We start from the raw sequence: 13433 nt of genomic DNA, 5'->3' as shown, positions 1-13433 counted from the left end.
AATCCTTGCTGCCCAGTTCCTTTTCCTGGGCTCCTACAATGGGCCCTAGTTAGTTTTTTGTTGTTTTGTTGGTTTTTTTTTCCTTCCACACATCTTTCTCTTCAATTTTTTTTTTTTTTTTTTTTTTTTTTTTTGTTTCTGTCCTTTTGCTCCTTCTTTCTGCCTCATTGAATCCATTAAGGCCTTTAGATGGCCTGCTATTGAGAAATAAATTTTCTCTGGGACTAGTGACTGAGTCTTAACTGCTGGCAAGCAAGGCTTAACTCCTGAGGGGAGGGAAAATGATGGGTAAAATATAGAAAAACCATCTCTGAGTTTGGGCTCTTCAAGCACACTGGATACCCTGCAGTGTCTTGCTCCTCAAGGAAAAGGAATAACCTAATCCCAGGAATTTTCTCATGCATTAATCTTGACACACTGAGCTCGCTTTCTGCTCATATTTGCCAGCAGATAAACATATTCTCTTATTTTAGGGTCACATGGCAGAGATTTTTGCACAGCTGGAAATGACAAGGCCTCAAGAGATGCTCTCCTGTGACAGAGGTCCTCAATTAACACAGAATTACCCCCAGTCAGAAATATTAGCACTACTCAGAAATATCAGCACTGTTCAGGCCATTTTTTAATTATTTTATATGTATATATGTATATATATATATATATATATATATATAATATAATATATATATATATATTATATATATTTTATATTTTTTTTATTGCTTTCCATCACAGAATTGTTGGCCCAGTTCCACAAGTGCAAATCTAGTACCTGTGCATGCAACAACAGAAATACAAATCTCACTTGATTTTATTCCTCAGCTTATATCCCAGAAGTAGCAAAAGACATATTAGCTCCCCTTATTGGGTTTTTTTTTCTGGTTTGCGACTCAGGGGCCGGAGACAGCTACAGAAATTCTGTGACTTTTTCTGGCTGCTGCTACAGACTTGCTGCAAATCTTTGGGTAGAATATATAGGCTCCAAGCCTTACAGAAATGTAAGCAATTAAATCCAACCAGCTTTAAAACTTAGAAAAGATGTTATTTGGAGGAACCATTGAAGCTTACTGCTTGATATTTGATTTTTTTTTGTTTTAGGCAGGAAAAAAATCACAATTGGAAAGAACAGATATAGGGCCGAGTTATTTGGTTCTCCTGATTACATTTTATAATTTCTTTATTATCAAAATATTATGAATAACAATGAGGTTAGTATAATTGGGAGGCAGATAACTCATGATGTGGTAGATAATTTCAAAGCCACCAAAGCCCAGTTCAGACCAAGAGAGTTGAAATTCACCTCAGAAGCAGGACAAAAAAACCTTCAAAGTTCTGAGAGTGACAGAAATTGTTCACAAAATATAAAGAAATATATATCAAGATATATTTATATATATAAAGATATATAAAATATAATATAAATAATATAATGAAGTGTGTGGAGGGGGGACAAAAAGAACTTCTTGTGTCTGGATAATGAAGTTTTTCTGGGGATGTACATCCATGAGCCATCCCTTGCTCCTCTCTAGGTGGAAGAGGAGCAGAACTATAAAAGCAGAGCTAAGGGGGAATATTTGGAGTTCAATAGTAAGGGCTGACACCACACTCACTCAACCAGCTCCCATTTGGCATTTTAAATTGTTCACAAAAATTCTGGGCATTTTCCTCAGCAGCAAAATGAAAAATATATTATAACCAAAACTTAACTACAGTTGCAGCTTTATTTTATATATTTGATTTAGTAGTGCACGGTGTAGAGTTCAATTTGTTGGAATAAATTTCCAACAGGTCAGGTGTCTATTTTATATTGAATTATTCAGAATTGCAGCCTCGGACAGGTGGACCTCAAAAGCATCATAAAATGAAAAAAACCCAGGGTTCTCTACCCTTAGTTACACCTTGTTAAAATGTCAGTGTGAATTAAGGATATCTTAGTACATTTCCTTGGCCACCTCAATTATTCATTACAAATGGTCCAGTTTTCAGTGACTGTTTCCTGCCCATCACATTGACAGATTAATAATAATGTCAAAACTCCTTTTCAGGACACATTTCTGTTATTGTTAAGAGGATTCTATGTCAAGATGTCCCAGCAAACAGGCTGTACCTGTTCTCTTTCATCTCTGTTTTTTTGACAGATATCATTAATACAGACTTCCAAAAATGTCCTGGCCCTTCAGTGCCTTCATCTCAGCAAATCAAAGTGATCCATGGCACTAATTAACAAGTGAGGAGCAGTGCAGCACTGCAAAGACAGCAGCTGTGCAGCTAGGAAATGAATTTCTGGGAATCACAGAATAATTAAGGCTGGAAAAGACCAACCCTTGACCCAGCTCTGCCAAAGCCACCACTGTCCCCAAGTGCCACATCCACGTGTCCTTTGAACGCTTCCAGGGGTGGTGATTGAACCACTGCCCTGGGAGCCCCTTCCTGTGCCTGGGCACCTTTTCAGGGGAGAAATTTGTCCCAATATCCAACCTAAACCTGCTGCAACCATCTCCTCTCATGCTGTCCCTTGTTCCCTGGTGGCAGAGCCCGTCCCCACCTGGCTGTCAGATAATTTAGAGATAAATCAGGTTTTCCTTGAGCCTCCTTTTCTCCAGGCTGAACATCCCCAGATCCCTCAGGGAGTTCATCTTCAACCCCTCAGACTGATCTGAGCTTTAAATGCACTCTACAGGACTCTGCTCTAAGTTTTGTATGTAAAGGTTCAATTAAATGCTCAAAGCAGGAAATATCTGGGGGAATGGAATCCAGCTAATTTTCCTAAATGGAACTTTTAAAGAACGTTAAAGGTGAAAGCAATAGGCACAATGGCAGGAAAAAGAGAAAAAAAAAATCACAAGCAAAAGAGTAAAACAAGAAATGATGCCCTCATTTGCACATATTCAACCCCAAATCCTGGTTCTTGTGACACCTACTGCAGCAGAGTTGTTCCTTTGAGAAAAAAATAAGTTCTCTGCTTTGCTCTGGTGTTTGTAGCTTTTCCAGTGGGGCTGTATAGGAAGTGAAACACTTTAATGGATAATGAAGGTGACCAGGACAATATCAGAGCCCCTCATCCTTTTATGTTTATGTTCAACAGCTGCACCACCCAGAAATCCTGCCAGGTCGTTTCTCAGGGTTTACAACCATGGGCTGCCAACTGAACAGTGGATCTAGAGATGCAGTGGATATCTAGTTATAGATCAGGTGAGAAGTTAGAGGAGATCCTGTGCAATCATTAATCTGCCATTTTTTTGACTCACAGCACTATTTAATCAAGCATCTTAGCTCATGTTTCTGTAGAGAGAGGAGCCCCACCAGAGCTTTGGCTCACATAGCACAGCAAAACCTCCCAGCAGAGCTCTCTGGGCTGTGGGTAACAGAGCATCTGCAGGCTGCAAAGGGGTAAAAACTGCCTGACAGAGCCCCAGTATTATCAAAGGCTTGATGAGAGCATCCAAGACATTTGCAAATTTGATTATGACCTGAAAAGCCAAGCATATTTTTAAAAGCAATATCCACAGCCTCTTGGCTCTGGGTCTGCAACATCCCTGCTCCCAGCTCCCACCAGCACCTGCTGTATTTACCAGCCTCTGCTCCTGGGGCATCTCCAAAATGTAAAATATCGAAAGGCAGCTTAAATTCAACACCTTCTAAATTCAACACCTTCTAACACCAGCAGGAAGTGGAAATTCAGAGAACTGAGCACAAAGAGAAGGAAAGGATCAAATATTCAAAAGCCAGAATGGGACAGAATAATATTCAGTGATTATGGCATGTAGAGTAGTTCCAGGAAATGTTAAAGAATGGATTCCTGTGAGATTTTTCTCTCTTGCAGCAGGTTCTGCACAATGAGAAGGTTTTCTCATCACTTATTAACCAGTAACTAGTGCAGAAGTAAAAATCACAGTGCAGGAACTATTTGAGTTTAGCTCTGGCAAAAGAATATTTGCATGATGTTAACAAGAACCTGTTCAGAAGACCCAAAATATATGAGAATTGGCCTCAGTGGTCATACAATCAGTGTGATATTCTAATGCTCAGTAAAATCCTGGAGGGAGAATATTCTTTGAACACTTCACATCAGAAAATGCTGGCTTGGTGTTGAGTCACAGCATGACAAAACCTCATCCACAGTTTAATGAACATGCTGTGGGTGGGGTAAAATGTTCTGATATCAATAAATTAAAAACAATAGAAAGACTGTGGGGGTTTCTCATACTTTTGATTCAACTTCTCCTCAACTACAGCACAAAATTCTGAAGCACTTCAATGCTGATTACCTCTCATTCCCCCTCAAGAGGTCCAGGCAGGAAAGCTAGATTTTAACATGTAGGACATAATTGATTAATGGAGGGAAATTAAGCATTGGAAGAGGTTTTCCCAAGACATGAGCAATCTCCATCCTTGGATGTTTTTAAGCTGCAGCCAAACACCAGGACAACAGTTCCAAGTTCAGTGCTGAACCTTCTTTGACCATGAAATTTCACCAGAGACGTTCCAAGGTCCCTCCCAACCTTTGCAATGTTATAACTCCAAGTCCCTGCCAGGGTTTCAGACCAGGGGTATCAGCACAGGACAGGGATGTGTTGATGCACCCAAAAATTAACAAAGAGCAGGAAAGAAGACTTAAAATGCTTTTCTATAGCTGTGAGTCCATCAGGCTCCTCCCTTCAATATGAACTGGGCAGAAGTTGCAGAGAGACAGCTGAAGTCAGTGGGAGGCTTTGTTTGCAAAAACTCATGAAAATAAAAAATAAAAAAGGAAATATTAGGGTTACTGCCTTCAGCAAGTGATTTAGGAAAAATACATTGGCAGCTCTTTCAAAGTTTAAAGCACAAGGGCATTTAGTTAAATTTAGTTAAATTTCAAAGTTTCAAGTGTTGCTCTTTCAACATTTAAAGCACATGGGCATTTAGTTAAATTAATAAATGGATAATCAAGATCCATAAAAGAACAGGATCCCTTCTATCTGAAGATTTCATTTATCAAATAGGAAGATCAAAAAATTAGGGAGACTCAGAAGCTCTGTGTACAATATAGAAAAACTCAGAATTGCCATGACCAGAAATCAAAAGTATTTTGGAAAAATCAGGGACTGAACCAAATCCAGTGCTCTGGAAGAGACTAGAATGATAATTTAAATGTTAAAAAAATTAACTTTCTTCAGTCTTCTACAGAATTCTTACCCCATCGTTGGAAGCATTTGATCTTAGCTACTGAAAACTCTTCTCCGTGAGATGGAGATCAGATACTATCAATCAAGCTTCAAAATACACATCAAATTATGGTAACTGCACTGGCATGTTTTTCTCTTTCTGATTTTGAGTTTCTCATTGAAGGATCCTGTATTTTGCATATTTGCAACATTTAAAATGTGAAAGCTGGCACACAAATACCTTCAGATCTAAGACTGGATAATTCGAGGTGAGAAAAGCTTGAATAATTAAGGACAAGGACCTCTGAAAGGGCACAAATCTATTTCACCTGAAAGCTGTCAGAATCACCTGGATTTATTCTGCTATTTCACATCTGTTGGAATGGAAAATGGAAATGCTTTGTGAGAAAGTGATGAATTTCAAGAACAGTAATGGAAAAGTTTGGAACGCCCTGTTAACAGTGTAATAAGCACTTCCTTTGGAGTTAAACTTTGTGTTAGTCTTAATATATTTAATATCCTGAAATATTAAATATTCATGATCTGTGCAAGTGCTGGTTGGAGAATGATGGGGTTATTTTATAACAGCTTTTAAGGCTTGGATTTTTTTTTCACCATGCATTAGAATGCAGAGTAAAAAAGAGGAAAAGGGTGAACCAACATCCAGAATATTCCACAAAGCACAAGTGTGTGGAGAGGACACACCTTCTCCCTCTCATTTCTGTTTTCCCTGTCCTCTTTCTCTCCACTATCCTGTCCCACAGACACCTCCCTTTGTAAAAGTTTCATAGGTGATAAAACTCCAAGTTCTTTGCTTTGAATAAATGTATTTTTGATTGAAATTATTCAATCCAATTAAAGTATGTCATAAATTTAACAGACTGTTATATTATTATAATAAAAACCCCAGAAGTCAATTTTAAATGTTTCCTGGAAATGAGCATATAATAAATTCAATTTAGTGGAAAGGCTTATGGATGAGCTTAAATATGAATTTTAGAAATGGCATTAGATTTGAAATGGAAACTTCAGCCCTGAAATCTGCTACATCATTTATATTTCAGAACATTTAATCCATTTATAGCATCCCCAGCACCTGAGTGCTGCCTTTGTTTTTAAGCTGGGAAGTGTGCTGCTCTGGGAAGGCAGTGCCAAGGCCCATATTTCTAGAGATTAGGCTAGAAATAGTGGCAAGTGGAAGAATATTGAATAAACAGTGCATTAAAAAATTAAAACCAGTAAATGTATACCCAGGGACTAAACTGCACTGCAGAAACAGCCGCAAAAAGGAATTATCAACACTGGCTAGGAAAGATCCTTCCTGGGAGCCTCTGGAATTCATGGGTACCACAGGCTCTTCTGAGAAATGTGGGAATTCACCAGTCCTGAAGCATTCCTCAGGATTCTGGAAACAGAACAGCTGCTCATGGCAAACTGATTTAACTGCTGCAAGTCTATCTTGAGTCTGCCTCTTACAGAACCTTGATCCAACTGTTTTAAGCTTGAGACCTATGAAGGGAAATATTGGGCACAAATTCCCTTCTCTTAGCACTTCTGTTGAAAGACTAGAAGTTATTTCTGCTTGTTGAAAAGTTCATTATCCCATTTATCATGCCCAACACAGGCTGTTCTTTCCCAGGCTGACCTGAGCAGAGAGGTGATTATCAAAATCACACTAAAATAAAATCCATTTATTCCACCTACCTAAAGCTGTGGGTTCAGCTAAGCCATCAGAAAAAGAAAAATAAAAAGGTCAGACAGGTTATCCACCCTCAAAGCACAAGATCTGGTTCTGGGAAAATGCTATAAACTGAACGAATGGAAGAACAATAAAATCCTGAATGTAAACTCCAGATATGTAAAAAAAAATCCTTTCTAAAGTCACTTGAGCCCCTCTGAGGCCAGGGTTGCTGCCAGGGCTAGTGCTGCAGCCCAGCCTCGCGTGCGTGCACACACACGTGGCCATGGAGCTTTCCCTGCACCCCTGGGGCAGATTAAACCATGCTAGAATACATTTCCATCCTCAGAAACTCCTTCTGATGGAGAAAAAAAAGCAGTTTTGCCCAGTTTCATTTCTCTCCCGCCAGCTGCAGCCCCTCAGAAAACTCCAAAGCGCTTGTGCACCTCCCTGAGCCCACCAAAGATGTGAGGACATTTATCTTGTCATTCCCCCGGATCACTTTGGCTTCTCCAGATTCCTCTCTTTAGGATTTCCCGCTGCCTTTAAACTATTCATTCTCATCCCAATGCATCAGGTTTTGGCTTTTTTATTTTCAGACTCTGAGCTGCTTTAGTGTGTGGGTCTGGGCTTCACATTGTGGGATGGTGAGCTCTGCACAGAGCAGGGACACAAAACAATTCCTGCTCCAGCTGGGCACCAAGGACAAATGATCCAAACCTCAGCCCAGGAGCACAAACAGCGTGGGCTGGAGAGAGAAAAACCAGCAGGGTGGGACTGCCTGGGCTGGAGCTGGAATGGGACAATGAACTCCAAGTGCCAATGGAGCAGAACTGATCCCAGGGAGAGCCCCGGGAGCGCTCGTGCATTTTGGGACCATTTTGGGTCATTTGGGTGCAGCCCTGGCTGGGCTCTGGTGCTGCCCAGGGTGGATCCATGGAGGAGATCCTTGAATAAATCCCTGCTTTATTCTTCAGCTGTGTCCAGCCTCTGCTCTAGCTCAGCCCTCAGAAGGCCCCAGCCCCACCCCTGCCAGCGTTTCTCAGCAGGGATTTTCCCTGCACTGATGCAAGAGGGGCTGCAGGAATCTCTGCGTGTCTGTGGAAATGCTGGCACGGGAAATGCAGCAGCAGGTTGAGTGGCACAGTTGGCAAACACACCCAGAACCAGCAACTGCATGCAGCCAAAATGTTCCTGGTATCAAGGATGTGTGCAGCTGACACAACTGAAAAATTTTACTCTGGTGTTTTCTAGATTTCAAAAATCCATTACGTTTCAAATATTTCATTTATAAACAGAGGTCACTAAAACAGAAACAAAAGAAAACTCCAACCACAACCCAAACTACATAAGAAACAATTGAAAATTAAAGGTTTCAATGCACCAACTGTGTTCCTGGTTTCCTTTAGTTCCAACATGAGGAGTCAGTGCATTTTTTAGATCTTCCCTCCAGATCTGTGGCTCTTTTCCTCTCTCAGTGTAGCTGAATACTCACAGATTCTACTCAGAGCTGTGGCTGATACCATTCCAGGGCAGCTTCTCCCTCACCCCATGGCTCCCTCTCCCTGCTCTCAGGATTAAGTGGCATTCACCCCAAAAGTGCTAAATATTTTTATTTTTTCCCCATAATATGCCCATTTTGGTTCCTCTCTGAGTGCTGTCATTATTGCTGTTCTTGCTGTTCAATCTGTATTTTTAAATTCTCTTTTTGTGTGCATCAAAATTCAGTGACTCTCTTGTGGGATCGAGAGTTTTGACTCCTGACAGTTTGGGACAAAACCAAATTTTGCAGAATTTGTGCGCAGAAATCAACAAAACCAGTTTTCTGTCCAGTAAATCTCATTTCTAAATTAACAAAAATACAACAAAACCACCCAGCCTCACCTAAGAGAATCAGAGAAAAAGCAAATCACGAAACCAAAAGGAACAAAAAACCCACAAACAACTCTTAATTACAATTAAGTACAGGTCCTCACACATGTGAAATTCTCCTGTCCTGGTGGAAATAAATATTTCAGCCTCACCTTTCCAGTGGATTTGGTTCCTTTCCAGATGCAGAAATAGCAAATAGTCCAAGCAGCCAGGAGGCACAGGGCAAGCTCCCAGCGCAGATTCCCAATGTGCTCAATCCCATCAGAAATTGCCAGCACCCTTCGTCTTCCATGGGGGAAAAAGAGGGGAAAAACATTACATACTGAACTAAAACAGAATTACAGGGGAAATACCGGGATAAAATGATCCTGCCTTAATTACAAAAAAAAATAGATTATAATATTGAAAAAAAACAGCATTACATATAAACAAACAGAATAAAACTGAATTAATCACAAAAAAATTATAATATTAAGCTAAAACTGTGCTACATATGAAATACTGGGATAAAACTGAACTAATTACAAAAAAATAGATTACAATATTGGAGAAAACAGCATTACATATGAAAAACCAGGATAAAACTGAATTAACTGAAAAAAAAGTATAGTATTGAGCTAAAACCACTGCATGTGAAATACTGGGATAAAAGTGACTTAATTACAAAAAAAGGATGATAATATTGAATAAAAAAGCATTACATATGAAAAACCTGGATAAAACTGAATCAATTACCAAAAATTGATAATATTGAGTGAAAACAGTATTACATATGAAAAAAACAGGATAAAACTGAATTAATTATGAAAAAAGATTATAGTATTAAAGAAAACCAGCATTACTTGTGAAACAATGTGTTAAAACCAAATTAATTTGATTCAAGGACTCCTCTTTACTCACTATTGAATATACCCCATGCTACAGTAGAAAGGAAGAGAAAAGATAAAACCAGAATAGTTCCAGTATTTTGTATCTGGTTATAAATGAACAAATGTTTCACTTTTTCAGGTCAGTCACAAAATTAGAATTTTAGAACAACTTTTCCTTAAAGTCAAAGAAAAGTAAATAATTTGAATTAATTACCAAGACATATGAACCAAATATAAACCACATCCTAAACAAATGGTTTTTTTTGTTTGATTGGTTTTCCCAAAAGAAAAAAAAAAGGTCTAACTTTTATTTTTACCTGTTAACCTTGATTTTCATGAATTTCCTTTTGTAATTGGAGCAATAACATTAAAACATTTCTTTTCAAAACCTCAAAATTTTGAAGCAACTTAAGGCAACAAATGCACACACCAAGACATTCACATAAACGTTTTTAGCACTCAACATGAAATAAACCATCCTGAGCAGAGCTTTCTTTAAAATCTGTATTACAAGTTAATAAATAAATAAATATATAAATTATAAATTAATAAAGTTAAAGTTATCAGTTAATGAATAAATCAATATAAATTACAAATTATTACAACCTCAGGCTCACAATCCTCTCCTTCCACATTGTGAATGAAAACAAATTAATTGATTTTCACTGCTTTCAATTGATTAATGTCTACATAGGTATACACATAATTTAATTGCAATTTAGTAAAAAGGTTAAGTATTAAATTCAAACCAAGCAAATGACAGTTAAATATATAAAATAATTCTTTCTTTTGTATTTGGTTCAGTTATTGTCTGAGGTAATAAATTTAGGGATATAAAGTCTGATCCTGTAATTCCAGCCAATAAAACACAACAGTTAAATGCTAAAGAATATTTCTATGAAAAAATATAAACTTTATATAAATATATAAATATATTAATAAATATACTATTTATATAAACCAGAAATATTTAAATGAAATAAAAATAAATTTTAAAAAATGAAAAAAAAGGAGGAATCTGCTCTGTCTCTGCTGTCACCCTTGGCAGGTGAGGATGAAGGGAAATTCCTGGAGTGATGGAGTGGGAGGCTGGAGATGCCAAGAGGGAAAATGGAAATATTGAAGCATGCCCAGGTTTCCCAGGTGCCTGTGCAGATGCTGCAGCACCTGGGCAGTCTCCACACCTCCAGAGCTGCAGCTGCTGCTCCTGATGGAGGCAGCCACTCATAAAATATCTGTTTAAAATTTCCCCTTTAGCTGGAGAATGACAGAATTAACAGGGGAAAGAAAAATCCCAATTAAAACCCAAAATCACAGAATTTATCTCCATATTTCAGAATTATAAAGATTGATCTTCCCAGTCAAAAAACAAGGGGGCAGGAAGCCAACACAAACTTTTTGTGTATTATCTGCTTAAATGTAAAATTGCTGCCACCTCATCCACATCTCCTCCCCATCCAGGAACTGGTTTTATTCCTCAAATCTTTATTCTTTAAATCTTTATTCTGCAAAGCGTTATCCTTTACATTTTTATTCTTTACATTTTTATTCTTTACATTTTTATTCTTCAAATCTTAATTATTCAAATCTCCCAGCAGCCAATTTGGGAGAGGAGTGATGCAACACAGAGCACACTCAGCGGGCCAAGACCTGCAAAGTGCCTGAAGTTCTGTCATCAAAATGCACCCAAATGAAGAGAGGTGGCTTTTAATGAAGGCTTATTTTAATCAAGAAGAGGAAGGACATAATTGATACCTGCAAACAACATCACAAAGACATAATTACACAGAGAGGTGATGAAATACATTGTTAATATTCACGTTCTTCTAAGCTGTTTGACAGGTGAATGTGGAATTTTACCTAGAATGAAGTCCACCCTCCTTACAAATTTTTATTCAAAACCCAAATGAAGTCCTTGAATTCTTAGATCATTTTGAAGAGAATTTAATTGCAAGAGAACTAGGACAAAAATTGGCACAATATAATAAGAAAGGGAATAAATAATATAGGGCAATAAATAATAAAAGGCCTTTTAAAGAAAGACATTTTTAAGATGAAATCTGAGACAAATATTTATGGTTGGGCCACAATAATAGTGGAATGGAAACCTTTTTAATTTAGCTATATTTTCACTGTGAAGTAATAATGAAAAAAAAAATCTTTATATTTTAATCAAAGCACGTTTTTTATGGCTATTTGGATTTATTTATGTACCTGTGAACCTAAACGTGAATAAGGTTCCTTTTCCAAAATAGTTGTGCAAGTCACTTCAATTCCTACACTGTTCCTCCTGTCTGCAAAACAACTTCATAAATAAATGTTCTCTCTCTCACACATGATTGAAATATTTCCCACACCAAAAGATGCCTTTGCTTTAGGAACATTATTTTTAATTAAGGATTGAGATGAAGATTTTTAAAAGCAACCAATTCCTGGGAGCAGAAAGAGCTCAGAGTTTTCTGGACGTCCCAAAGAGCAGAGCCACCTCCTCCACCCACGCAGGACTCTTGGCCTGATACTTCTGCAAAGTGTCACAATGGCAAATTAATGGGCTCACCACAATTAATTATCCCCGCGGGTCCTATTGAAAACAGACACGTGGTGCCAATCAAGGGGAACTGTCAGCACCATAATGAGGATTTAATTACCCTGAAGTCCTGTCAATGCTTTGGATTTCCTTTGTTCCAGCAGAACAAAGGCTTGGTGTTTCCCTCAGAAAGGGAGCAGCAATAAGTCCAGAAGTGCTAATTAATCTATAAGATGAAATGTATGCAAAGAACGGATCCAAGGAGGGGAAAGTCCTGCCCAGAGGCCAGCAGGGAAATCCCTCCCAGCTCTCCCTAAAGCCAGACCTAAACTCTGCTGCTGGAACCATCTGAAACAGCAGCAGTGGATGAAGTTTTGATAGGATGGAGCGATCAGAATATGAAATTCTGCTCACAAAGTTTCAGTTTAGTCACATCTACACCCGTTGTTTTATTATTTGACTGAAATAGGAAAAGGGGAAGTATTTTAGAAATACATGATTGCCCCCTGTGTCTGAGAAGTGAGGTTGATTTTCAGGGGTCAGATCACAGCTCTGCTCCTCAGCAGTGCATCTTCTACCTAAAACCTGCCATAAATCACCAAAAACAACAACAAAAAAAGATTATGTATCTTCTTCCAGTCCCTCCTCCTCTTCTCTTGCCTGCAAGAGCCCTGCACTGCCTTGTTCTCCTCAACTCTTCATGCACGGAACACAAACAAGCAGTAAAACCAGCACTGAATGTGTTCCTCTCTGATTTGAAGGAGCAAATTTGAAAAGTTCTGTAGTGAATCTATAGCTCAGCTGCTTCACATCACACTTGGATAAAAAGAAATAAATAACTTTATCCTGTGTATCAAGACTTGTTGAAGCTGAGCATTTCTAAAACCCTCTTAAATCAAATAAGAACAGATATTTCATTGAAATGTCTTGACTCTTTCTTGCTAGAATTCAGTGCTTCCACTTCTTTATTTGAAGAAATTATTATCAGCAACATTCCTTGACAGATAAAAGCCCAAGAACCTGGGAGACCACAGTGGCTGGCAGTACAACTGCAGGTAATCATTTGAATTACTCCAGAACATCAAATCCCTGCTTGGTACAAGCCAGTTTAAGCAGAATTTGCTGGCAACAACTTCAGGCTGTGTGAAACTTTGCTGTGAGAAAGATCTGCCCTGCACTGAAGACACAAATCATTAAGTACTGTTGGATCTCATTGAGAACAGACATTGATGAAAGTTTGAAAGTATTTATTGTAGGTATTGAGCCTGTTTTGCTGTGGTGGCTGTTTAAGGGGGTGTTGTTTTGTTGCATAAAAATACTCAGCACTTCAGCCCCTTGAACCC

The 13433-nt window shown here is 38.4% G+C and overlaps 1 protein-coding gene across 1 annotated transcript in view; it reads right to left on the bottom strand.

The window, feature by feature from the left end:
* The window catches only part of SLC6A11 (solute carrier family 6 member 11), a 92981-nt gene that overhangs the window by 61383 nt on the left and 18165 nt on the right, over window positions 1-13433 (bottom strand). Inside the window, exon 5 of the mRNA XM_021530472.4 lies at window positions 8847-8979. Coding sequence (XP_021386147.1) covers window positions 8847-8979 — 133 coding nt within the window. The remainder of the gene's footprint in view (window positions 1-8846; window positions 8980-13433) is intronic.

The sequence above is a fragment of the Lonchura striata genome, chromosome 12 (genome assembly GCF_050655825.1).
Source record: "Lonchura striata isolate lonStrDom1 chromosome 12, ASM5065582v1, whole genome shotgun sequence".
NCBI lineage: Eukaryota > Metazoa > Chordata > Aves > Passeriformes > Estrildidae > Lonchura > Lonchura striata.
Note: the sequence above shows the minus strand (reverse complement) of the source record. Positions and strands in the feature narration are given on the sequence as shown.